Here is a 24245-nt window from a genome sequence, read left to right on the forward strand (position 1 = left end):
ACCCGCCGCCAGCCCACGCGCCCCTCCGCCAGCGCCGGCACTACGGGCAGCGGCTTCGCGCCGCCCGACGCGCATGCCCGGCCACGCCCGCGCACGCCCAGTGCGGGCGCAGGAGCAAGATCTGATGGGGGGGGGGGGGAAATCTGAACGGCGGCGGACGCCGCCATATTGCGGAGCTGTCAGCGGCAGCTGCGCCTGGCGCCTCGTCCCCGGCGGCGCCGCGAGCAGCACGGGGCGACCCCGCAGCGCCTCCTGCCCCGCTGTGAGGGGGGGAGCCGCGCGGCGGGGGGGGGGGCGGGAGCCGCCCTGCCCCACGAGGAGCGGAGAGCGCCGCGCTCAGCACCCTACCCGGGGGTCTCGTCCCCGTTCCCCCCCTCCCTCCGCCCGGCTCGGCCCGCTCGCGGGGGAGCGGAGCCCCAGGTGAGGTGGGGGCGCAGGGAGCGGCCGCGCCGTCGCCCGGGCCGCGCCGGCCCCGCGGGTCGCTGAGGCGAGGGGAGCGCGGGGGCGGGGTCTGCCCTGCCGCGGCGCCCCGGAGGGCAGCGCGGGGGCGGCGGGCCGGGGCCGTGGGGGCCCCGCTCCCCCGCCGCTCTGGCGGGTAGCCTGAGGCGGGAGCCCGCCCGCAGCCCTCGGGGGGGTCGGGGGAGCACCAGCGCGCAGCGAGGCGACTTGTTGCGGCGGCGATGCGGCGTTGTAACGCGCCGCTCGTGTCCGAGGCGCGACGCCTTCCCACGCCGCCGCCTGGGGGGGGGGCCGGCTCGCCGACCCCGCCGCCGCCGCCGCCTGGGCGGGGGGGGCCGGCTCGCCGACCCCGCCGCCGCCGCCGCCTGGGCGGGGGGGGCCGGCTCGCCGACCCCGCCGCCGCCGCCGCCGCCTGGGGGGGGGCCGGCTCGCCGACCCCGCCGCCGCCGCCGCCTGGGAGAGGGGGGAGGCCCGGCTCGCCGACCCCGCCGCCGCCGCCTGGGGGGCGGGGGGGCCCGGCTCGCCGACCCCGCCGCCGCCGAGGGGCCGCCTGGGAGAGGGGGGGGGGCCCGGCTCGCCGACCCCGCCGCCGCCGAGGGGGCGGCGGGCGGGCGCTTTGTTGGGGAAGCCCCGGGAGCGCGCCCTCGGCGTGCCCGTGCCGCGCAGCCCCCTCTGCATTATTCATGTCGCCGAGTGTCGTGGCTCTCGAGGTTACCGTAGACATGTGGCAGTCGGGTCGGCCAGCTGACTGTGGCGGTGTGGAAGAATAATAAGGAATTACTTCATAAACAAGTGCTGCGAAGCATCTGTTGCTGTCTATTGTTTTCAACAAATGCACATTTTTAGAGTCCTTAAATACTGACCGACGTAATGCGCACGGCGTCCCTGAATGAGCCTTTGTGCATTGTTTTTTTGAATGGATTAATGTTTTGCACAAGTCGTGGGCATTTGTAATTAACCTTGCCACTTAAAGACTAGCAGCAGATAAGGGGCTTTAGTTTCAGCTTTGTGGAATTAATTTCTCTTTTGTCAGTTTTCTTAATTCGAACGTGAAAAAAATAACTCTTTGGACTCTATGCCAACACAACTAATCACATCAGTTGTAAGGTGCTGTTAAGCTGTCTTTTCCAGTCTATGTAACACCCTAGACAAGTATTTCATGTTCCTCTTACTGGTACAGGCTTTTAAAAAGGTTCCGTTTTTTTTAACTGAGTTATGGGAGTTGCAATTCTGAGTTTTAATTAATTCTTTGTGACTGGTTTGTGTCAGGCCTCTGACATGTCCCTGCGTCTTACTCTGTTTTGTTTTCATCAGAGATGCTTGTCATCGTGTTTATGTCACAGAAATGTTTTGAGAATGCATCTGCCTGCACAGCACTTCACATATTCAGAAGACTGTAGAAATACCATTGCTGCTGTCAGCTCTTACATTGGCACAATGCTGCTGGGCAGTATGTGTTGTGAGGGAAGATGCAGAGTTGGTATACAGTAGCATTACGGGTACTGTGGTGAAGTAGTTTTTTGATCATTAAAGATAAGAGACAAGTAGTAACTGTTTATTGGATTGTAAGACTTACGTCTATTGATCTGTTGATTTAGCGTAAGAGGGGGTGTGAGAAAAATAAACTACAAGTCAGTGCAATGTTCCCAGATAAGCAACCTCCCAGCAAATGGCAATTGCAAGGCAGTGGCATATTTCCAAGCTTTGTGCCGATGTGACACAACTCTTCTGTCAGGTTGGGAGACTAGAGAGCAAAAGTACAGTGAACAGCTTTAGAAAAAAACATGGAAAATGTCATGGTGTAACATGTCAGGAGCTGTCCAGAGAGTTTTCCTTGGGTGCTGGCCTAAAGAAATGGTGTAAAAGTGTTTGTAGAGATGACAAATAGAGTTGTGGGCTGACTATTTCTGCCGTTGCAATAGAGAGCATTGCAGGACTTGATAATAGAACTGACAGAAAAATGTTGGTTCACAGAAGATTAGGTAAAGCCATAGAGTGAGAATATGGATCCATCTACAAAATGCAAAATTAGGGGAGTAAGAAGTGTAGAGGTTATGATATTAGAAGGCAGCTCCTGGTAAAAAAAGTTACTTTAGTAATTGCCAGGATAGGTATATAGCCTTTCTTCTTCAACAGTCTTGCTCCTCTTTTTGAGAAGGGGTACTTCTGTTGGCAGAGGCAAAGAGGGAAGTTGGTTAAGGTATTCTTTCTATTAGATGTGTTAAATACATCAAAGCTGTCGTATCACTTTACATTAGGAGTCTGTGGGAGTAGAAGAAAGGGAGGATTTTCAAGTCTGTAAATGTAAACAAAGCTTTATACAAACTTCTGAAGAAAGTCCTGATTGTTGAAAGATAGTGATCCATTAAAGCAGCACTCAGTGTATCTTGTGTATCTTGTGTGCTCAGCGAGTTTATGCCAGAGCTGAAGGGGCCTAGGTAAACCCTTTCCTTTCAACAGTGAAGGGCTGCATCTGTGGGCTAACTTTACCAGTAGGCTAATTCTTAGCTGTGTTTTGAATTTAAAAAACTCTTTTTCCTTTCTGCTTCAGACACTTATTAATCACTCTGTGAAATGAAACCTTCAAGTCATGTAGTACAAGGAAAAACACATATTACATTGGCCCAAAAAGGGAGTTAATAATCTTTACACTAGAACATTTTGATTTAAGACCTCTAGCTACTCTATATGGAGACTGATGCAAGTGGCCAGTTCATGTTCATAAGTTTCCTTTATTTTATGGAACTAGTTCTAAGACACTTAACAGCATCATTCAGAAAATAGAATACCTGGTTTTGAAAGGGGATATACCCAGAATTTTTATTATGTCATAATTTGTTTCTAACTGTATTTTTAGAGAAAGGTTTATTTCACTTTGAAACAACAGAGTACCCGCATCAGTCACGCTTCTTAATTTCCGTGTTTGCTTGTATATCAGATGTAAACGGGAAGACTGGCCATCCTGTCATTGTAGGACTCTTCAAAATCTTAGAGTTATTTCAAGTAGTGCAGCTGTGGGTACTTTGAAGCTAAAATTTGAAGTTAGGGTTACTAAGCTTAATAAATACTAACTGTATGTAAATTGTATAGCACATCTATAGCACACTGGTTTATTAACTGGTAAAACTGCAAGTATTGCACTAATATTCTTTGGCTGGTCTGTGTTGCTTTTTGTTTAATTACTGTGTTGGCAACTGCCAAGTTTTCACTTCAGGAACTCCAGTTTAGAAGAAACACTTCACTCTTCAAAATATATTTAACTATAAATACATTTACTGCATAACAGTTGTACTGGTTATATTGCAGTTATTTTCCAGAGAGACAGCAAGCCTACCTCAAGTGTTTCAGGGAAGGGAGGGTTGAGGGGAATGGTGGTTTTAAGAAGGTAAAGACACAGTACTCAAAAAAAAAAAAAAAAAAAAAAAAAAAAAAAAAAAAGTTAGTATGTAAAACTCTGCATGTGATATATAGCACTGGTCAAATATCTATTATTATGTGTTAGTTATAGAATTCAGGTCTCTATTTTTCTTATTTTACTCTTTTGTGAGATAGATGGCTTGTTTTGGTTCCCCCCTTGGTTTGCTTACATCGCAGACAATTGTGTAGACGACCTCTCTGTCCGTCTGAAAAAGATGTATGCCGAAGTAAAGTCTGTGGCAAATGAACTTCTTTATTGAATTGCGGCAAGTGTGTCATTAGGGAGCTGTTAGCATAAAAGATGATTGCCCTACAGGCATTCACAGGCTGCTTTGGAGTAGAGAGGCGAGGTGTTTTTGTAGAAAGCTGAGACCAGTTAGTCAGGTACAGTGGCCTGTAAGTTGCCTATTGCTGCCTCCTCAAAGACCTAAAACTTTTAGTTATCACAAAAAATGGAATGGTATAAGAATTTGAAAAGAAAAAGTATATTAATTTTAAATAAGTTCCTGTAAATAAATAAGTTAGTTACACTGCTGTGGCTAAAGCTCTGTGGTCCCTGCCATCTGTATGTAGGAAAATAGATGATGAACCTCTTGCTAGAGCTTAGGAGGCACACTGCTGAAGAGACTGCTGGTGGGAGAAGATCTTAAGCTGTGAGATAGGGATCCTGCTTTTGAGGCTTGGTTCTCTGCCATCCAGGCATCCTGCTCAAGCCTTCTGCCTCCTGTCCCATCCTCACCTGACCTCAGACCCATGGGTGTGTGTATGAATGTTTCTTTTGAAAACAGCTGCTGCATAAATTATTTGACAGAATTTTGGCATCAAGCATTTGATGCACCATCATTTTCCAAAGAAAGCTTTCTTTGTCATCGTTCAACAATTGCTTTATTTGTTGGCTTCTGTGGCATAACTGGAAACATGGATGATACTGATTTAAAAGTCCTAACTGCCTTGTAGTGAAATGAATTAAAATCACAGTTCTTCATTTCAAGTGAATTCTTGAAGTTCTGGATGATTTTTGTTTGTGTTGTGGAGCCTGCTGATATTTTGGTAGTTTGTTCCAGAGTCCAGATTACTGCGTATGCTGTGAAGGTCTTGAGGGCTGGAGTGTTGTAGCAGTAGGAACTCTGCAAAATCACAACCCTGCTAATCCTGACTTGGAAGAGGCACCTTTGGGAATTGAAATGCCAAAGTGATGAGCCTTTATGTCTAGTAGGTCACAAGCTGGTTTCAGAATGCAGGAGGAGACAGGGATATCATTCCCAATCCCAGTTGACTGGGGTTTTTTGCCTCTATTTGCAATGCCATTTCATGTGAGTGTTAAGATAAAAGTATAAGTAATTGTTTCAAAGACAAACATTTACTAAAACTGATATGGTTGCGCCCACTAAATATAAATTTAGTGGAAACACATAAGTAGCAGAAGTGAACTCCCACTCCAGTAATAAGAGCGGAGATGCACAATATTTTGCCTGGCAGTGATTTTTGGTTTCTTTTGGCCAAATATTTTTCTTCTGTTTGTTTTGTTTTTAATGTTAGCTGGTGCCAATAACTGTGAAAGATGGGGTGTTATTTTTCTATTCAGTGCTTATTTGATTTCATTTTTTGCACAGTTTTAAGATCTGTGAACTTCTTGATTTTTATATACATGCAATACTTAGTTGCAATGCTTTTGTGTGAGTATATTGTTTTGAAATTGTATAACATTTTGAGTATGAAAGCACATAGACACAGACTGTGTTTTGCATTGTATATGAAATGGAAACAATGGTCCATGGATTTAAGTTGTAGACCCCATCATTTGAGTTTTATTCCCCCCCCTTATAATATGGCACAAGGTCTTTATTATCTGAAATAGAGAGAAATTCAACATAGTTGGCTCTAAATCTATTAAATTTCTTTTAAAAAAAAAATTTATTTTTTTTTTTACTCTAGTAAAAGGTATTACAGCAAACACTTCAGCAAAAAATACCTGGGCTATTACTTGTTTTGCATAAATTTTTTCTATTGCTCATGTACTGTGATAATTTATCAGGCCCGTGAGATCTGTGGGGCTGACAGTGAGACTTCATTTTTATTGAGTTTTGCACAAGAGGGTCCTTATGTTTAGCTGATAGCTTTGTTTTATTGCATGGGAACAATAAATGTTAATTCTGTAAATTGATTTAAATTACATGTCTAGCAACTGTGATTTGATGACATAGAACTATCCTATAATACTTAGTAGTCGGAGTTCTGATTTTAAAAATTACCGTAAGGTTTTAAAATATGTTTTCAAATAAGTAATTTAGAGTTGATAGCAATTTAACAAAATGTTTGGGTAAAACCCAAAGCAAAAAGTTGGTCATATTTATGGAAGAATTTGCAGTGATAAAATGTATCAGGGTATAACAGTCGTTTTAGAGATAGGCATGGTCTCTCTTGGAAAGACCTCAGAAAGTAATCAGTTGATAACATGTATCTCGGCCTTGTGCCATATGCTCTCATTTGTCTCCTGGAGAATAGACTTAGCAGTCATCTTACCATACCCCTTCTTTTCAATGCTAATATAACTATAGGCACATAAAAATAGTTGTGCTACTTTCTATTCCTTTTAATACTGTTGAGTTGGCACGTTTATAAAATGGTGGATGAGAATCTTAATTTAGCTTTTGCATCGTTAATTAACTGAGTTTAACTCTAGGGCTTCAATCTGCCTTCAGTTGTGCAAGCAATGAGCCTCTGCTGTCAAGAAGGTGAACACAGGGATTACTGCAGCTCGGAATCCTGCTTACTGTTAGCAGATATTACAGCCAAGCTTGTTTTGCTTTTTACTAGTCTTCTAAATTTTTCTGAGGAGTAGTACATTTGGGAAAGGGGGGAGAAGAGGGGGCAATCTCTTCTGTGAACTGGAAACATGCTGTTGGATTTTATCAAAAGCCAGTGTTGGAAGCACCCAAAACCCAGGTTTTTTCTTTAAAAAAAAAAAAAAAAGGAGGGGGAGGAAATTGCGGAAAAGTGTATTCCTATTTTTCAAGAATATATTGAACAATGTCTTAGAATAGTAGTCTTACTCATACTATCCAATACTTTAGAATATCTTCCGTAATTAAAAAAAATAATCTACTGGAATGTAATTGTCTTTATGCTAGGCGAACACAGTATTATACCTTTATAGTTGTGCTATGTTAATTATATCCTAATGAATACAACTTCAAGATACTGTTTTAATTTTTTCAGGCTGATTTTTCATTAAACAAAATTTGTTCCATATCTGCATTATACCATTAGATCTCTCTTTCCATAATCTTTAGTCTAAACATTCATCTTTCTTTACCAGCCAACAACACTGATGCTTCTTAAATTCCCTTTTCATCCTTTATCTTTGTTCCAGTTCCTCTTTTCAAACATATCTCTGCAGATTAGAAGAAATAAAAATGAAATGCTAGTGCACCTTAGGTTGCTGTGCAAATGTTTCTAATATTTACTGTATTTTTTTATTGCCAAGAAGTAAGGAAAAATAACTTATTTTGTAAATATATACAATACCTTATTTGCCTTTTTTTTTATGAATGTGAAATCATTTATACAAAAGTTTGCTTTTGATAAATTAATTACTCTGAACATTTTGGTTTTCTCAATCTTTTTAAGCACTTCTGAAAATTTTATTTATCTGATGCAGTCATGGAGTTATAATACTGGAATCTTGGATTATTCTGAGTAGTATGTAACTGTCATTTTTCTTAGTATAATTGTAATTCCAGTTTATTAGTATTTAGTATTATTTTTGAAGGCAATGCAATCTTTGGTGCTCTTTGCAGACCAGCAGCAGCACTGATTCATGGAATTCATTACTTCCAAAGTGTGTGAGAAGGTGACTAGCTGCTTATTCTTTTTGCGTTAGAATGAATTGAAAAGGAGGCAGGATGCTATCTACCAATAACAATGCAAGCATATTTTATTTCAAGGCATAAATACTTTTTTGGAACAGAACACAATACAGCATACTTTCATTACCATGTAGACATAACTTACAGCCTTTCTGCTTTTTTTAAAAAAAAGCTCTATTTTAAGCAGAGCAGATTTTCTTCCTTTTTTACTGTGATGGTGTACTTGCATTTCTCTTCGTTTGGGAAAAGTGACCGTATCACTCCTTCATGGAGAGAAATGGATGCTTTTATAGACATGAAATACAGTTTTGATGCTTTAAAACTATGTTAGGTTTTTTCTTTGTTTTTATGATGTTTCAGGTTTGGCTAGAGTTGATAGATTAAATTGCAGCTTTTGGACTTCCCTGTACAAATTTTACTTCCTCATAAATAATGTTAAAGGTTTTTAATATTAGATGATGTCTGATACCAAAAGTGTTAAAAAGAATTTGTAGCACTTGAGGAACTGTTGTCTCTTCATTCTAACATTAGTGGATTAATATTCTACAAAATGTAGAGGTTACTACTTAAAGAGCTGTAGATTCTAGTACTGGCTAACTTAGTTGCTCTTTGTTTATGTCATCTACTGAAAAGTATATTGTGTATATGTAGAGCCCTTGTTTACCTGCTTTGGGATTTGTACTATTTGGTGTGATGTACATTAACTCTGTTTTAATAATTTTAAACCAACCCTTTTAATTTTGTTTTTGCCAGAAGGGGACAAAGAGCTTGTAGAAGACTTAAGTGGACAAGAGACTAAAGAAAACAAGGAAAATGCCGAAACCAGTAAGTAGCTGTTTCCTTATCTAAAATCTAACAGGGTTTTCACATTTTAGAGTTGTGATCTTATAACAGCTCTAGTTTTGACTCTGCCCTTTCTAAATTTCATAAGATCTGATAATGTACAATTAGAGTTGAGATAGTTTAATACCAATGTGAGAAAAGATCAAGAAAGCTCAGTACTTGGAGCATGCTTGGAGATAGGGGCATTACTTATAAACCACAATGAACTTAGAGCCCATTTGGCTGGCAGGAGGAATGGCTTTTCAGGAATTGTTGACTTTGAGATGAGATGACGTGACATATAGCAGTTAATGGAGGCATAATTTGAGCCTGCCTCAACATCTGTGAAAATCAGTGGAAGGATTTGCTGCAGGATCTGGCAGGGGAAGACAGAACATGTGTAAAGCGTCTGTGACAGCGACAGTGCTAAGTTAGGTGGTGGTTTTATCATAGTAGAAGGTGTAACGTAGAAGGTAAGTGTTGAAGGGAGGAAATAAGCAATGTTTGTGGTCTCCTATTTATCTTCAGCTGAGATAAAGGTTCATCCATTCTCTGTCCAGGGGAAAAAAATAATCTCCAACTTTTGTTTCAATAACAGCTCTATAATTCTTTGAGGAGATAATTATTCAGCAGCTTGATTCTTTTGCTGTTGATGTAATATTGGTTGCTTAGGATTTCACCTGCCATGTGTTAAATGACTTTTGGTTGTCTCTTCCTCTTGTATCCAGTGAGCAAAGCATTCAGAAAGGGAACCAAATTGTCAGGGGAGATTATTCAACTCAATTGGTTTATGTAATAGCCTTCAGGCTTTCTTTGTTTACTGATGTTTCATTGAGGTAGTAGATTAGGAGCAGGACAGATCTGTTACTAAGAATAAATACATCCGTGTGCATGTGTGTACACATATACATACCTATACATAGATGTGTAAAAGGTTTTTTCCTATTAATCAGAAATGAATCAATGTAAATAGCCTGTATTGCATGCCACTATTTGGAACTGGTATAGCTTAATGAATAATGTGAGCATGGGACTGTCCAAGGGCTAGAAGTTCTGTTCTGAGATTTGCTGTTGATCTGCTGACCAACTGGCCATACCATACTGTTGTTGTAATTTCTTGTTTCCCCCCGGTGGACTGGGGGCAGTATCTTAGCACTTTCTGAAGTTGGAAGTAGTTATTTGTATCCTGCCCCCTTCTTGCAGAAAGCTGCACTATTAAGGGCAGGAAAGTGAATTAGCAGCATAATGTTTTCTGACCTTTTTGAGTCCTGGCTATGATAATTGAGTAGTGCCTTTGATAGAGCTGCTCAGCTGGAAGAATGTGTTTTAAGAATAAGGCAGAAAGTCACTGTGAGCTCTTGTGGTTCCTGAGGCCCCCACCTCCGTGCAGGTACAGAGCAATGAAGTCACTGAAGCGGTGACTAGAAAAAAAGACAGCCTGAGTAAGATTACTTCTTTTTAAATTCTGGGATTGGAACCATGAAATTTACACAGGCAGGGTTCCCTCTATTTTAAGGACCTGAGAGAATTGTAGGAAATACAGTTTTAGGATTGTTCACAAGGAAAGCAATATCTTTAGAACTGAGATTGCAGAGGTGTTAGGAAAGCTCACAATCCACCCTAGGAATGGAAATTAGCTACCAGATCTTAGGAAAGAAGCTGGACTCATGCCAAAGACAATTTATCTTTTTTTCCTTTTATGAGGGGCTTTATATATGGAGTTCTCATATGTTGGGATGTTCTCCTATGTCTCTTCATGATGTAGGCACATGTGAGATCTTAGAAGGAAGCCAAGTGAAAGGAGCCATTAAGAAATTAAATTAAATTGATTACATTTCTCAATGTCATATGGATTTCTTCCTGTAAACTACAGGTTGCTGTAATTGTAATCAGTGAATGAAGAAGTAGCACACGTGCCAAAGATTAAGTAATTTTACCTATAAAAAATCAAACCTCAGATTTTGCTCTGGTTGCTGCTTAGATGGTAGATTGCTTTGGAGCGATCCTCTTTCTCTTTTTATATTTTTTTTTCTCCCTTCTTTGGAGACTGTAAAAGCCTAGTCATTGGTTATGGTTAATGAATCTAACATTGTTCTTTGAAGAGTCTTGCTGTTCTGCTAGGATTTGATAGCACTGGACTGTGGAAGGTCTTTTGCTCTGGGCATTCACTGTAGCTCTTATCAGTTGTCTTTAAAGACAATCCACAATAACCGAATGTACTTCTAGTCCGGAAACTATTTGTGCTTCAACTCCTTGTTCTTTATTTTTGACAGCTGTTGCAATAAGACTGTCAGTGTTCTGTAGTTTTATTTTTGGAGGTCTTCTAACTTGAAAACTAATGAAATAATCATGGTTAAGAACTAAGAAAACCCAGTTAACATAACTGGTGAGAATTTTGACAGTGTTATTTTATAGCTTTCCTATCTGTATTACTGTGACCCATTTAGGTTGGGGTTTTTTTCCAGATTCTGCTGTAATGATCCAATTAATAATTTTCAGAAAATCTGGTCGTCCTCTAAATATGTGATCCTGTGCAGTACAACTATATGTAAATTCTCTCCATGTTTTTGGAATGCATTTTTTGTTATGCATAACAAATAATTAAGCTATAGGTCAGTTCAAATGAAATCGGTAGATACTAAATCACAGCAAAATCAATGGAATAGATTTGTGTTTCACTTTTTTGCTTTCATGTTGAAAAGTTATGTAGTATTCCAGACAAAATTAAGTAAATGAAGACCAGTACAGGGTCTTGGCATAGCTGAATTTAAAGCAAGGATATTTCATTTTTCCTGGAAGTCTCAGTCTGCTACTGTGAATATCTTCTTATACATGGTAGTAAAAGGTCATTGTTCTTATGCTTTTGGGATTTTCTCTCTTAGAGGCTACTAGGTTAAATAGCTTGAGTGAAAAGGCTGTTTTGAAAGGGTAAAAGTGACTTTAGTATATTGTCCTGAGATATTAAGGTAATATGTGTCTGAAAAATGTACATGATTGAAATGTTTTCTTGTTTGATTCCTTCAGTAGAAAAGTCTGTTTGTTCACTTTGGCTGTGTTTATAACAAAGTGGCTTTCCATTGTTTCAAGCAGTTCACTCAGCATCTCTGCTACTTTAAAAAAAATAATAGTTCTGAGACTTAATATTCTTAGTTCTGCCTAGCAGTACAAAATTAAGTTTCATTTAGCTTCTGTTGTGATTCATCAAAAAAACCCCAACAACTGGTGACTTTGTTTAATGAGGTCTTTGCTGCTGTAATCAAAATTGGAGCTGTTAATAGGGCTGTTTTCAGTGTGCTTAGTTCTCTGCTTACTGAAGAATAGAATACTTGTTGAATCTTACTTTCAGTGCTTTCTTACTAAAAGAACAGATACAAAATGTTTCTCAGCTGTATGCCATTCTCCCCAATCTTCACCAAAAATAGAAACATAGAAACTAAAATTAGACATCATTAGTTACATAACTGTTAATCATTTCATAGGCTAAGAAGATTAGGTTTAATTGACTGAAATATTAGCTGCATTTATAGGGTGTAAGAGGAGTTAAAGTCATTAGCTGTTTTTGCTGGTAGTTCGCAGCATTTTTGTACAAGACTACAAGGCATGAAAGAGAAAGCATTACACTGGGTAGTAATGAGTAGATGTCAAAGTTACTAAGATTAACAGAGAATTCTCTTTTTAGATTTCAACATTTTACAATATAGTGTATTCAGAAGGAGTAGATATCAGATTCTGGAATAATGGATGTTTAAAATTTGAATTATCATTTCCAAGATCAAGTTAATTTCTGTGAAGTGGTTGAGTTGACATAGTGTATACATTAATTTTTGACTAGAGTATCATTTTACAGGAAAATCTTTGAGATGTGTAGTGCAGTATTTGAATTATGGTTTGAATATATGATTTATTTCTGCAGCATAAATAGGTGATGTCAGTTTGGACGACTGCTTTCTTTTGATTTGTCTATTAGTAAAATCTATTTGCCATTATTCTGTAGCCTTCTGTTTCTAATGCTGTTTAATCCTTACCTTTTTATGTTATCATCTTCATGCATTTTTCTCTTGCATCTCTTCCTATGTCTGCTTTGAAGTTGATGCAGTGGGTGTGCTGTGTATATACAGTGTGTAAAGCAGTGGGACCAATATACTGCTACTCCTTAACACAAATAATTTAATATGCGAACTTGATACAGCAATTGGCTGAACTAGTGTGAGGAAACTCTTGGAAGAAACCTTTTTTGCTATATGCAATTTTCTTATAAATAAGAATTGGAATGGTTTCTGTGGCTCTTATATGTGACTAATTCATATTCCTTTATTAAAACAAAGCAAACTGACTGGAAACCTTTTTCATGTAATTTTTAAATAGCTTTGTTACTAAATACTGGTACCTACTCAGTTTTGGGCTTCCTGGTGAAAGCTGAAGTGCCATGACTAATATCTGTGAATGATGGCTGAAGTACAGTAATAGGAAGTATTAGACTATTAAGCTAATAGCAGTTTTTGTGCATATTATATGGACTGTATCTACATTTCAGGAGAGGTCCAAAGGTTAATGTGGTGACTGTGCAATATCCCATGAACTTGTGGAGAGTTGAAGTTGGATACTACAAGGAAATGTAGAAATGTTTTTTCAAATCCTCAAAGCAGTGAAAGAATACAACAAAAATATAATTCCCATATGAAATGTGTGCTTTTAATACGTGGACATGGATGTTTATTGTTCCAGATGTGTTCATTAACTATACTCTTTATTGGTTGGATAAATTCTTTCATAGATAAATTGCTTTAGACTGTTTTTATAAATACTATTTTGTGAGCTGTGGCAAATGTCCTCATAACCCACTAGCAAAATTTGTTATCAAAACATCAGTTGCTCCCTTCACAAAGAATAATCAACATGTATGTATATGTTCTTCCCCTTCCCTTGACCACGTTTAATCATTCTGAAGCAAGTCTGGTAAAATCAGACTGCTAGTTCTGATGCCAAGGACTTGGACAAGCTTGAGAAATGGGCCCATGTGAACCTCATGAGGTTCAACAAGGCCAAGTGCAAGGTCCTGCACCTGGGTCAGGGCAACCCTTGGTATCAATACAGGCTGAGGGATGAAGGAATTGAGAGCAGCCCTGCTGAGAAGGACTTGGGGTACTGGTGGATGAAAAGCTGCACATGAGCCAGCAATGTGCACTCGCAGCCCAGAAAGCCAACCGTATCCTGGGCCGCATCAAAAGCAGCATGGCCAGCAGGTTGAGGGGAGGTGATTGTCCCCTTTATTCTGCTCTCATGAGACCCCACCTGCAGTACTGCATCCAGCTCTGGGGTCCTCAGCACAGGAAAGACATGGACCTGTTGGAGCGAGTCCAGAGGAGGGCCACAAAGATGATGAGAGGGATGGAACACCTCTCCTGTGAGGAAAGGCTGAGAGAGTTGGGGTTGTTTAACCTGGAGAAGAGAAGGCTCCAGGGAGACCTTATAGCAGCCTTCCAGTACTTAAAGGGATCTTATAAGAAAGATGGGGACAGACTTTTTAGCAGGCCCTGTTGTGATAGGACAAGGATTAATGGTTTTAAACTAAAAGAGGGTAGATTTAGACTAGATATAAGGAAGACATTTTTTAGGATGAGGGTGGTGAAACACTGGAACAGGTTGCCCAGAGAGGTGGTAGATGCCTCATCCCTGGAAATGTTCAAGGCCAGGTTGGATGGGGCTTTGAGCAACCTGATCTAGTTGAAGATGTCCCTGCTCATTGCAGGGTGGGTGGACTAGATGACCTTTAAAGGTCATTTCCAACCCCAACTATTCTATGATTCTATAAGGTGAAGAAGATAACTGTCACAGTGCAAGGGTTTAAAGTATTATTATTTGGGAGAAGTTTATTACAAATAGATTAAAAAAAATACGTGTATGTATCCAGATATTGGGACAAAGCAGTTTTGTCAGAAGTAAGAAAACCTATGTAGCAGATTTTTTCCAAATGTTTGGTGATCATTTTATGGTGAAAGGTTTCTGTTCCTGGCCACTTGTTTATATTGTTCAGTATAGGCAAATGAGTCAAGCTAAATAGTCACTTTAAAAGCTATGAGGTAGGTATTGGTATTCTAAACAGAGACTTGGTGCTCTAAAATAGAGCTTTGCAGTAGTGTTTTCCTGAACGCCCAGCAGGCTTTTTTCTATGCTATGCTAAACTTCACCGTGTTCTTTATACCCTCTTACAGTGACTGTGTTTATAAAAATGCACTCTTAAAGGTAGCCAGCTGAAGAAAACTTTGTGCTAAGCATTTTCTTCTTCTTAGGATTTTTTAAAAAATTAAAGTAACGCATTAAACTGTCCTTTTATCTTTTCCATTATGGCCATTAAAATACAGCCTGTGCTTGTCTAGATGCTTGGCTTATGTAACTTAATGTATAGTTGCATAAAGAGAATGTATTCAGGATGGAATTCTGCCAGAAAGAGGCAAACCCTAAAGGTGTTCACATTTTGCCTGTGGGTTGTAGGGGTCTTTTTTTAAATGCCACCTTCTTCCCAGCACAAGAGTGCACTTCTTGTCCTAGCTTTACTGGATGAACATCAGTATAGCCACATATCTAAAGTGGGAGCTGAGAAGCTGTCTTACTTACACCCTTTGCATTAAACCTGTATATAGTTCCACGGGTTGGGTGTTGGAAGTATCAGAGTTTTTTGGTTGTTTGTTGGAGGGGTAGGGAGGGAGTTAGTGGTTTAGGGTTTTTTGTTTTGTTTTTGGGTTTTGTTTTGGTTTGGTTTTTTTTTACTGTGTACGTTGCAGTGGCCTAAGTCAGTGATTTCTAGTGCTGGATGTAAGAGGGCTGGTCTAGGAGTGCTGTATTGCCTGATGTCAGTTCTGGCTGTCATCGCAGAGCTGCCGTTCAGGTATGATGTTGCCTGATCTGTGGAGGATGAGGGGAGGATCTCTCACCACATGGACCTTGACAGAGGATTCACAAAGTCTAAGTTACACAGTTACTAAGCCTAGAATAGCATTTTTAAGTATTTCCCTGACATGACCACCATGATATTTTAGTATTTAATATTTGCATAGAGATCTCTAGGTCAGTAATAAGTGATACAAATTGTTAAATTGTGACACCAAAAATATTGTTTGCATATAGCCACTTTTTAACCTTAAAAAAAAAAAAAAGCAAAGCTTACTCAGGCATACTACGAATTGCAGAACCACCTAGAGAGTTTCTTGATTAGTTTACCAGAGTAGGATCCTTAGAAGGCAGTCAAAATTACATATGAATGTACCAAGTGAGACTTGCTGCAGCTCTTACCCTGAGCCCATGCACAGCAGAACGGGATTTGTCTCACGACTGAGCAGCTAAGTAATTGCCTTAAGTCTTGTCTAGTGCTTTGTCATAGTTTCTGAAGTTTGAGGGAAGATGTGTAATCCTGGTGAGAGCAAGATTGAAAAGCAGGTGTTAAATGGGTCTTGTGGTATGAGTAGCGGTAGCCCTCCAACGCTTGCTACAGGAAACCTTCATACATTTCTCTTGTCACTGTTGCAAGAGCTCCTTCCTATTCCGTATTCATGTGGTAAAGTCGGTTCAGGGTAATTATGTTCAGATTAGTGTCTGTCTTCATAATTTGTGGTTCAGATAATTTCCCTCTGTCACCAATGTCGCATGAGGAGTGTTGCTTCAAAGTAGCTGGATACCCAACAGCAGATTGCATGAGTGACAGTCCATTGCTGCATTTACTGAGCCTTCTTTCTCTGCCTGTGTTTTCTCAATTCCCTGCCTTATTTATAATGTGGAAACTACCCCCATGAGTCGTCTTAATGTAGTTGGTTAGCTTTATTTTACAGACAACAAAACTTGACACCAGAGGTTTGATTTTGTTGAGAGTGTGCTGTGTGACTGACATTTGGATTAGATAAGTAAACCTTCTGGGCTCAGTCTCAGGTTTTGCCAAAAGTAAACTTCTTATTTCCCATGCCCAGAAATAACTGAAGCTGTGAAAAAATGTTACAAGGTTGTAAAAGCTTGGTATTTGTATGCTAAAAATCTAAGTCACTCCAAATGTCTTCAGAAGGAAAATGATCCAGTGTAGTGTTTAACTTTGTAAGTCTTTTCTTAAATAACTCATATCACAAAAGTCAACATTTTAATATTGTTACAATTTAATTTGTGACTTAGAACTGAAAGTGTAAATATTAATTAGCAGTTGGGTGATCTGTTAATCGGAAGTTCAAAGAAAAAGAAAACTGCTGAAGACTTAAGCAGTTACTGTAATGCATGTAAGTGACCAGGTACTCCTAATGTGTATTTGTATCTATTGCAGATGTAGCAGCTGTGTACTGTTACAGCACTCAGCTTTTATTTGAGGCAGTAACATCCAGAAGCAAACAAATCTACAGGCTGTGTTGCGTTTCCCTCTGTATTACATCTATTATTTTACTGTTTGAGTATTTTAATTCTTGTGAGGTATATAGACTCTCAGGTAGTAATTATTGCATTTGTAGAAGATGACATTTGTTACAAGAATATTAGTGTAAGAAGTTTCTGCTGCAAGTCTTAAGTCTGCTGCAGTTAGTTGAACTTGCTGTGCTTTGTAGATCTTCTGTGATACTTCTTGTTTTGGCAGTGGTGCTGTTACATAACAGTGCTTTGGCATTTAATAAAGTTATATTTTAGCCTTATGCTTTGTAACTTGCTTACTTGTAGCTGCCCTAAAGCAGGCTTTTTTTAAAAAATTGAAAAACTGCTTTAAAAAAATTAACTTCTTGTAATTAAGGGCCAGCCCCACACACTTAAGCTAGTGCAACTGGCAGTGAGTTAGACCTACCATTTAAAATGGGTTGTTCTGCTAGAGAATAAGCAATTTTTTTTCTTGAAATGAGCAGAGTAAGAGAATCTACAGAAAACACCTCTTTTCCCTCCTCCTGACACACAACCTTTAATTTTTTTTGCAGTAGAAGTTTACTATCTTTTACTCCAAAACCTTCAACTCCTTTTTCTTTATCAGTGCTTGCACACAAAAAAAAGTTTGCTAACCCTCTGGTATCTTCCTTGTTTGTAGGTCTATAACCTAGAGGTCCTCAGACTCCTGCTACTCTTGTCTTGTGTATCCAGCTCATGCCCAAAGTTGTTTACCTTGACACTAAAGAAAGGAGTGAACAAGCTTAATCTGTTGTACGGGGACAAACTTCTCTGCAGTTCTTGTTTTTGCACCTTAGATCTCCCTTTTGTGTTCTATATTGGCAGAGACTTTTCCAGACTCACTTCTCAAAGTATTCCACCTGGTGGCAAAATTAGGGAAATAGTTAATGGAAATGGTTACACAGGCATAGATCAAGTAGTGTAAGAACCTGTAATACAAGTCCTAATTTATTCATGTTCCATATTTTATAGTAGAGAGAGAGAAATTAGAATATATCTGTGTGTCTTATTTAAGTTTCGTGTTTCTGGTTTTCACATTTACAGCAAAGTAGATTTGACCTTTAACACTTTATATTCCTGTTCACTAAAGATAAATAAAATGTGATACCCTGGCAGTAGGAATAGAGGACCATTCTAACAGTGAGAAGACAGTACTGTGTATTTAGCACTTTGTCTATTTCATGAAAATTCTCACTTCTGTGTGTACCAGTTGAAGAGAAATTGGAACAGACTGTTGTACTTCCAAGTAAGATAGGCTTCCAGATATCTCCTGGAATATTTGACTGCTTGTTTTAGAGCAAATAAAAATAGTGACTGTCAGGAGTCATCTGGAAAATCATCCTCTACTTCAGGAGAAGGAAGAAGTTCATTGAATAGTGGTGGTTTTTTCAGTATTATAATAAGGGAATTGAATGGGATCAGTATTAAAGGAAGCTAACTTCTGTAGTTCCTCCTTCCACTGATGGAAAATCTGCTATTGGTCTGTCCTGAGGTGTACAAGCTCTAGCCCTGTATAGTTTAAGACTGCTGAACCTCTTAATTTTAGAAATGGTGGGGCAGGAGGCTGCTTGTCTTTTTATATTGCCAAGTATAAATACCTTAAAATGATATGTATTTGACTGGGAACTTTTTCTTTCGCACACATTTGGGAAGCCCACTGAAAGATAGTGCCCAGCAGCTGAATATCCCAGTGTTCTTTCAGTGTTTGGTAGTCACGTCAGCTATCCAATTTAAATTCATTTTGAACTTTGGTTCCTGGTTTGACCTTCAAACCTAGTGTTAAATATTATCCTGTATATACGAAATACAAGATGAGATTTTTTGCAGATTCAAATTCTCCATTTTTTGTCTGCTGTGGTCTGTGTGTCTACAAGACCATTACAATGTTGAATTGACTTGCCATATATTGTTTCTTACAGGCTAATTACAGTATATAGAAGCATTACACTGTTACAGTAATATTTCTTTATTTTCTGTAGATCAATGTCAGAGTAACAACAATGGATGCAGAGTTGGAATTTGCCATCCAGCCCAATACCACAGGCAAACAGCTTTTTGATCAGGTAACTTATATGTGTCTCTGTGTATGTATATGTACAAACACATAAAACTATTGTGGGTATTAAGGCATAGTTTGAGAAAGCGGAAATGTTCTTATGTATAGATTACGTTTTTCCTTAGATTATCTAAACTATTCTCTGTTTGAACTTCCTCATTACTTCTCATGAAATTTACTAAATTCAAAGAGAACTCTGTTGTAAATAGGTTAACAGTGAGGCTTCAGCTGAATCATGCATATTCAAATTAATACGCATGCTTTGAAATTAATGGTATTTTTTACGTCTAATCACATTATAGTTGCAACTGTGATATAAATTTCTTATACACATAATTCTAAAACTTACATAGCCTTCACTATTTAATAATGTAACAATAAATGTCCATTCAGGGAAGCTAAGATATTCTATTTTTTTTTTTCCCCAGAATGGAAGCTGTAGATACTTTTTCACTTCTCAAATGTTAGAGGAGTAATGTTGTCCTATGATCCAGTTTGAAATTTAAGTTAATAATAATAAAAAAAATTAAGTGGAAAAGTGAAAATGATGGCTTTGTGCCTATGGGTTGCAGACCCATCAGAACTACACATTCTCACTTGATAGTCTCTGTTGTACGCCGGTCAAACGGGCTAAATGAATGACTTCTTAAAAAAGGTTGTTCTTGCATTCATTTCACGTGCTGTTAGCCGTCAAAATCTTGAAACAATTTTTTGATCTAGGTTGTGGACCGTTCTAGAAAATGTTAAGAATAGAAGCTTGTCAATGTGTTGGGTTTTTTTTCCTCAAGAAACGAATAAATACGTTATATTATCTAGATCCAAGTTGTATGCATTTAGTTAAAAATGCAGAAATATTCGAAATTACTCTTCAAAAACCGTTTAACTATATCAACAATTATGTCTAGTAGAACTGTTGTTTCTGTCCACTCTATTAGAGATGCTTAAAGTATGTAGTAATAGGTATTACGAGAAAGTAACGCATTGAAAGAGTTCTTTAAGAACCCTTAAACTTTTAATTGACCTTTAAGAGTTGATTAAATGTCTTGGTATATAAGTTGAAAGGAGTACAATGTTGATTGAGCTTTTTCTTTTAGATTAATGAAATTTCATTTGCAATTATTGTTTGAAATGACTGTCTGACTCTTAAAACTTCTACCCCCACCCCTTTCTCTAACATCAGTAGCAGTATATCTTCAGCCTCTAACAAAGACTTCTTGAAGAAAGGAGCTGCTTTTTGTCTAACCAACACCACCATCAAATAAAAAGTACAGTATTCTGTGGCACAGAAGCCTCAAGCTGTAACTTGTCTTTTGCCAACCTTTGCTATCTTCTGCCATGCAGTGTTGGGTGGGGTGACATTCTGCTGTGTAACGTCTTGTGCCCAGGTAATCAGGTTCATCCAAATTGGGGCATTCACAAACAGGGAACAAAGATACAGCTCTGAATTCTTTTTCATGCTCTCTTCAGCTTTGTTCCTCAATTCACTGTGTGGTGTTTGACATCTCACCAGTTCTTACAATCAACTTCTGGAAGCTTAAATTGAAAAATTGTTAGGTCAAGCAAAATCAGCCAGCATAGTTGTGTGTGACAGAAGCATTTTCAGCCCAATCTTAAACGCATATGCGAGTTCCACAGAGTAACATCAGGAGCTGAATTGTATTGCAAAACCAGCATGAAATTTTCAGACAAAAGTTATACTGTTTCTCTATAGAAAGAGAATTGAATAGCACTGTTACTGAGATGGGTCTCCAAGGCTTATACAGAAATTGTGGACATGACCGTAGACTTGTTGGTTATTGCTTGCAGAAAATAACCTCTCCATAAGTTTAGCTGTTTTGTAGTGCTCCTCTATATTTTTGGTGAACAACTTGTCCTTTTTCCAGTCAATGGTTCTTTTAAGCTTTTAACTGGTGTTTTCTGGAGTTGTTATTTGTTTCCCATTCCATTTGTGTGTTTTCATCATCTTCATCTGCTAGCAGACAAGAATTCATCATTTGACATCTGTGGCTTTCTTTTTTTCACTTACATTTTGAAACTCAGTATAGTTACTATTTATTGCACAGACCCGTTTTTTCAAAATTGCTCGTATTTCAGAAGGTGTCTTAACATATTTATCATTAGTACTTCTGTCTATCCTGTCAGTGGTCAGAATGGGCAGGAGGGGATCTGTCCTCCAAAAGACAAGTCCTCCTTAGTAAACCAATTTAGCAACTATAACTTTCCTAGGAGGAGAAGAACCCTGTGATGGGTATGTTTCCACACACTGGTAACGGTGGGGGTTGTTTTCAATAAGGTGATAGCACTGAGCATTAGTACCTCTGGTTTACTGTAGTTGCCATTCAGAAAGAATGGGAGGGTTGTCTCCTTTATCTCAAGTTACAGCCCACTGTCCTTTTCAGATATCTTGGAAGCCTCCCTTATGATCTTTTGGAAGCTGACTCAGTGAAATTCTTGCTAGGTTGTCTTTATGTGTATGTTTTGATTTGCTAAAACATGTCTGCTGCTCTGGTTGCTGTTCTTCAAGAAGTTTTTACTGCCTGTTAGTAGTCAAGTTGTAGGATGTGACGGTGGATAAATCTGTTTTACAGATGTGATTGAAGACTTGCTTGAAGCCACTTAATGAAACTTTTGAGCCAGAATCGAACTCCTAAGTTTCTCATTCCGTACTTATTTTTCATATCATACTAGTGCAGTGCATAAGTGCTTATATTATCTTGGTACAAAGTTGCAGAAATTTTTTTTTCTTTCCTTTGAGCTGAGAAGCAGTGATAGACGATGCTCTTTCCTTATTTGTGGAGTCTGAAGTAAAACAGACTAATGTGTAAGCTGGTTTTAGTATTGGTTTGCAAGCACGTATAACTCTGCATTGCAGTAGACAAGTTGTCTGTATTTAAATAATGTGCATCTCAGTTGAAGGGCCATGGTTAGCAGGTGAGAGCAAAATGTTTTGATGTGAGCATGAGCACTTGTCTCCTTATGCCTTATGGGCAGAGCTGTTGAGCATCTGCAGTTCTTACTGACTTCTTTTGCAGCTCAGAGAGCTGATCAGGTACAAAGGCTCAGCTTGGACAGTTGCAAAGTAAAGAGCATTCTCAGTCATCTGATAAAGCCATAAGTAGTTTGATCAGCATCGTATAGGAGATCTGTGCCAAAAGAAGCAGCAGGTCTGAAATTTCTGTGTTGGGACACCAAATTTGATGTTGCTCAGTACCATAATAGTAACAGAAACTTGTTCTTAACATTTCTTGTGTTCTAAAGTAAATGATGTAAGAAATCTGGAGAAAATATCTGTGCTCACTAAAGGAATCAGGCTGGATCCATGAACATTGCCCATTCTGTGCTTTGGAGCTTGAAGGTGAAAGGGTAGAGGAGGAAAAAAGGTGTACAGCTGAATGATTGTTAAGTAATAATACAAATATGCAAGGCATCAGAACTAAGTTTGCACAGCTATCTTCTGACATTTTCTAATTTTCAAAATCTTAATTTTGCAACCCGATAGTACTACTTTAAAAAGGAGGAGGATCTATGTGTAAAATTCTATTTACTTCACATGCATCTGAATGCTTCCATAAAACAGCCTTCAGTAAACCAGCTTGCCAGCATGGTCCAACCTGAGAACATACGTAAGTACTGCCATACTGGATCATTTGGAGCCAGAGTTTACAGTTACTTAATAATCCTTGCTGGACCTTTCTGATTAATTGCTTATTGAATCCATGTGTACTTTTACTATGCAAAAGACTTGTAAGATAATTCCACAGTTTCATTATACTCTGTGTAGTAAAAGTGCTCCTTTTTGTTTGCTTTGAACCTGCTATCTAATGATTTCTGTTGATTCTCTTAATTCTTACGTTATGAGAAATAATGAATAATCATTCTCTATTTTCCTTCTTCATGCCATGCAAGTTTTATAGACCTATATCATTTTCCCTTTCCTCATTTCTCTGACAGTAGCCTTAGTTCTTGTCTTAGCTATGCAGAAGATGTTCCATGTCACTAATCATTCTTTTCAATGTTTCTGAAACATTTCCAGTGCTGCAACATCCTTTAAGTTGGTATGACCAGTCCATATGTAGTATTAGAGATTTGGGAATACCATAGATGTGTATAGTAACATAACAGCTTTGTTTCTTTTTTCCTTTACAATGAGAACTTTGTTTGCATAATTAAAATTGTTGTCTTTTATGTACAGTATTTTTTATTAAATATCATCTTTTATTGAGGTTCATCTTCCTTTTTACTGTTCATTTGCAGATCTTTATGGAAGGCTTTCTACAGCAGATTCTGTCACATCAGTTTCATTATTTTTTGCAGATCACATATGAAGTCCTGGGGGACTTACCTAGTGGTTACACTAGAAGTCTGTTGTGAAAACAGTTTGTTTGTTTGGTTTGTTTTTCTTTTTAACTAGTATATCCATAGAAAGACCTTCTCTCTGTTCAAAGACAATTTTATTTCTTTAGTAGCCTTTGGTGATAGACCTGGTCACAAATATTACAAGAAATCCATGTATGGCTTATCAGCTAGATCATCCTTACCCCTTTTATCATTAACTCTTAGAAAATCTCAAAACTATTTGAAGTAGGTGATTACCTCCTATTTGTCCACAAGTATTATTCTTTATTATAGCTTCACCAGTTGTCTTCTGCTGAAGTGGACTTACTTGTCTGTAGGTCTGCAGAACACTTCCCAGACATGCTTTCAAATATCAGGGTCCTCTTTGCTACTTGTATTCCTCAGGTGCTGAGTTTGATGTAAGCAGTAAGCTACACACTCCAGTCGGTAGTTTGGCAACACAGTGTTTGAGTTTTAGAACTCTAAGGTGAATGCTTCCCTGAACCTGATGTTTTGCTACTATTTTAATGTTTTTCATTCTTGTAAAACTTGATTACATTTCAGTTTGAGATGGTTTCTGTAGCTTAATTACCATTTTAAAAAAAATCCTGTTATAGTGATTGCTGATTATTATGGATCATTTATCTTTAGGTGGTGAAAACTGTTGGTCTTCGTGAAGTCTGGTTTTTTGGGCTACAATATGTGGACAGCAAAGGCTACTCAACTTGGCTGAAGCTAAATAAAAAGGTAATAATTCCGTAATATTTAGGCAAGTGTACAGTTTGAAATATAATCTTATAAGGCTTGCTGCTTTAATGTTGTAGGTGAGATATAGCTGGCTTCAAATTTAGTTGAAAAGTTGCTTATTTGATTTAAATGACAAAATACAG

The 24245-nt window shown here is 38.9% G+C and overlaps 1 protein-coding gene across 2 annotated transcripts in view; it reads left to right on the forward strand.

Moving 5' to 3' along the window:
* Positions 1-287: 287 nt before the first annotated feature.
* The window catches only part of RDX (radixin), a 49854-nt gene continuing 25896 nt past the window's right edge, over positions 288-24245 (forward strand). Inside the window, exons 1-4 of one of the 2 annotated variants that reach the window (XM_069808226.1) lie at positions 288-420; positions 8499-8570; positions 18944-19027; positions 24007-24102. In XM_069808226.1, coding sequence (XP_069664327.1) covers positions 8559-8570; positions 18944-19027; positions 24007-24102 — 192 coding nt within the window. In that variant the 5' untranslated portion in view covers positions 288-420; positions 8499-8558. Of the gene's footprint in view, positions 421-8498; positions 8571-15434; positions 15454-18943; positions 19028-24006; positions 24103-24245 lie in introns of those variants that run through there. The other variant, XM_069808227.1, reaches the window with a different exon arrangement.

The sequence above is a fragment of the Haliaeetus albicilla genome, chromosome 20 (genome assembly GCF_947461875.1).
Source record: "Haliaeetus albicilla chromosome 20, bHalAlb1.1, whole genome shotgun sequence".
In the NCBI taxonomy this organism is placed as follows: Eukaryota; Metazoa; Chordata; class Aves; order Accipitriformes; family Accipitridae; genus Haliaeetus; species Haliaeetus albicilla.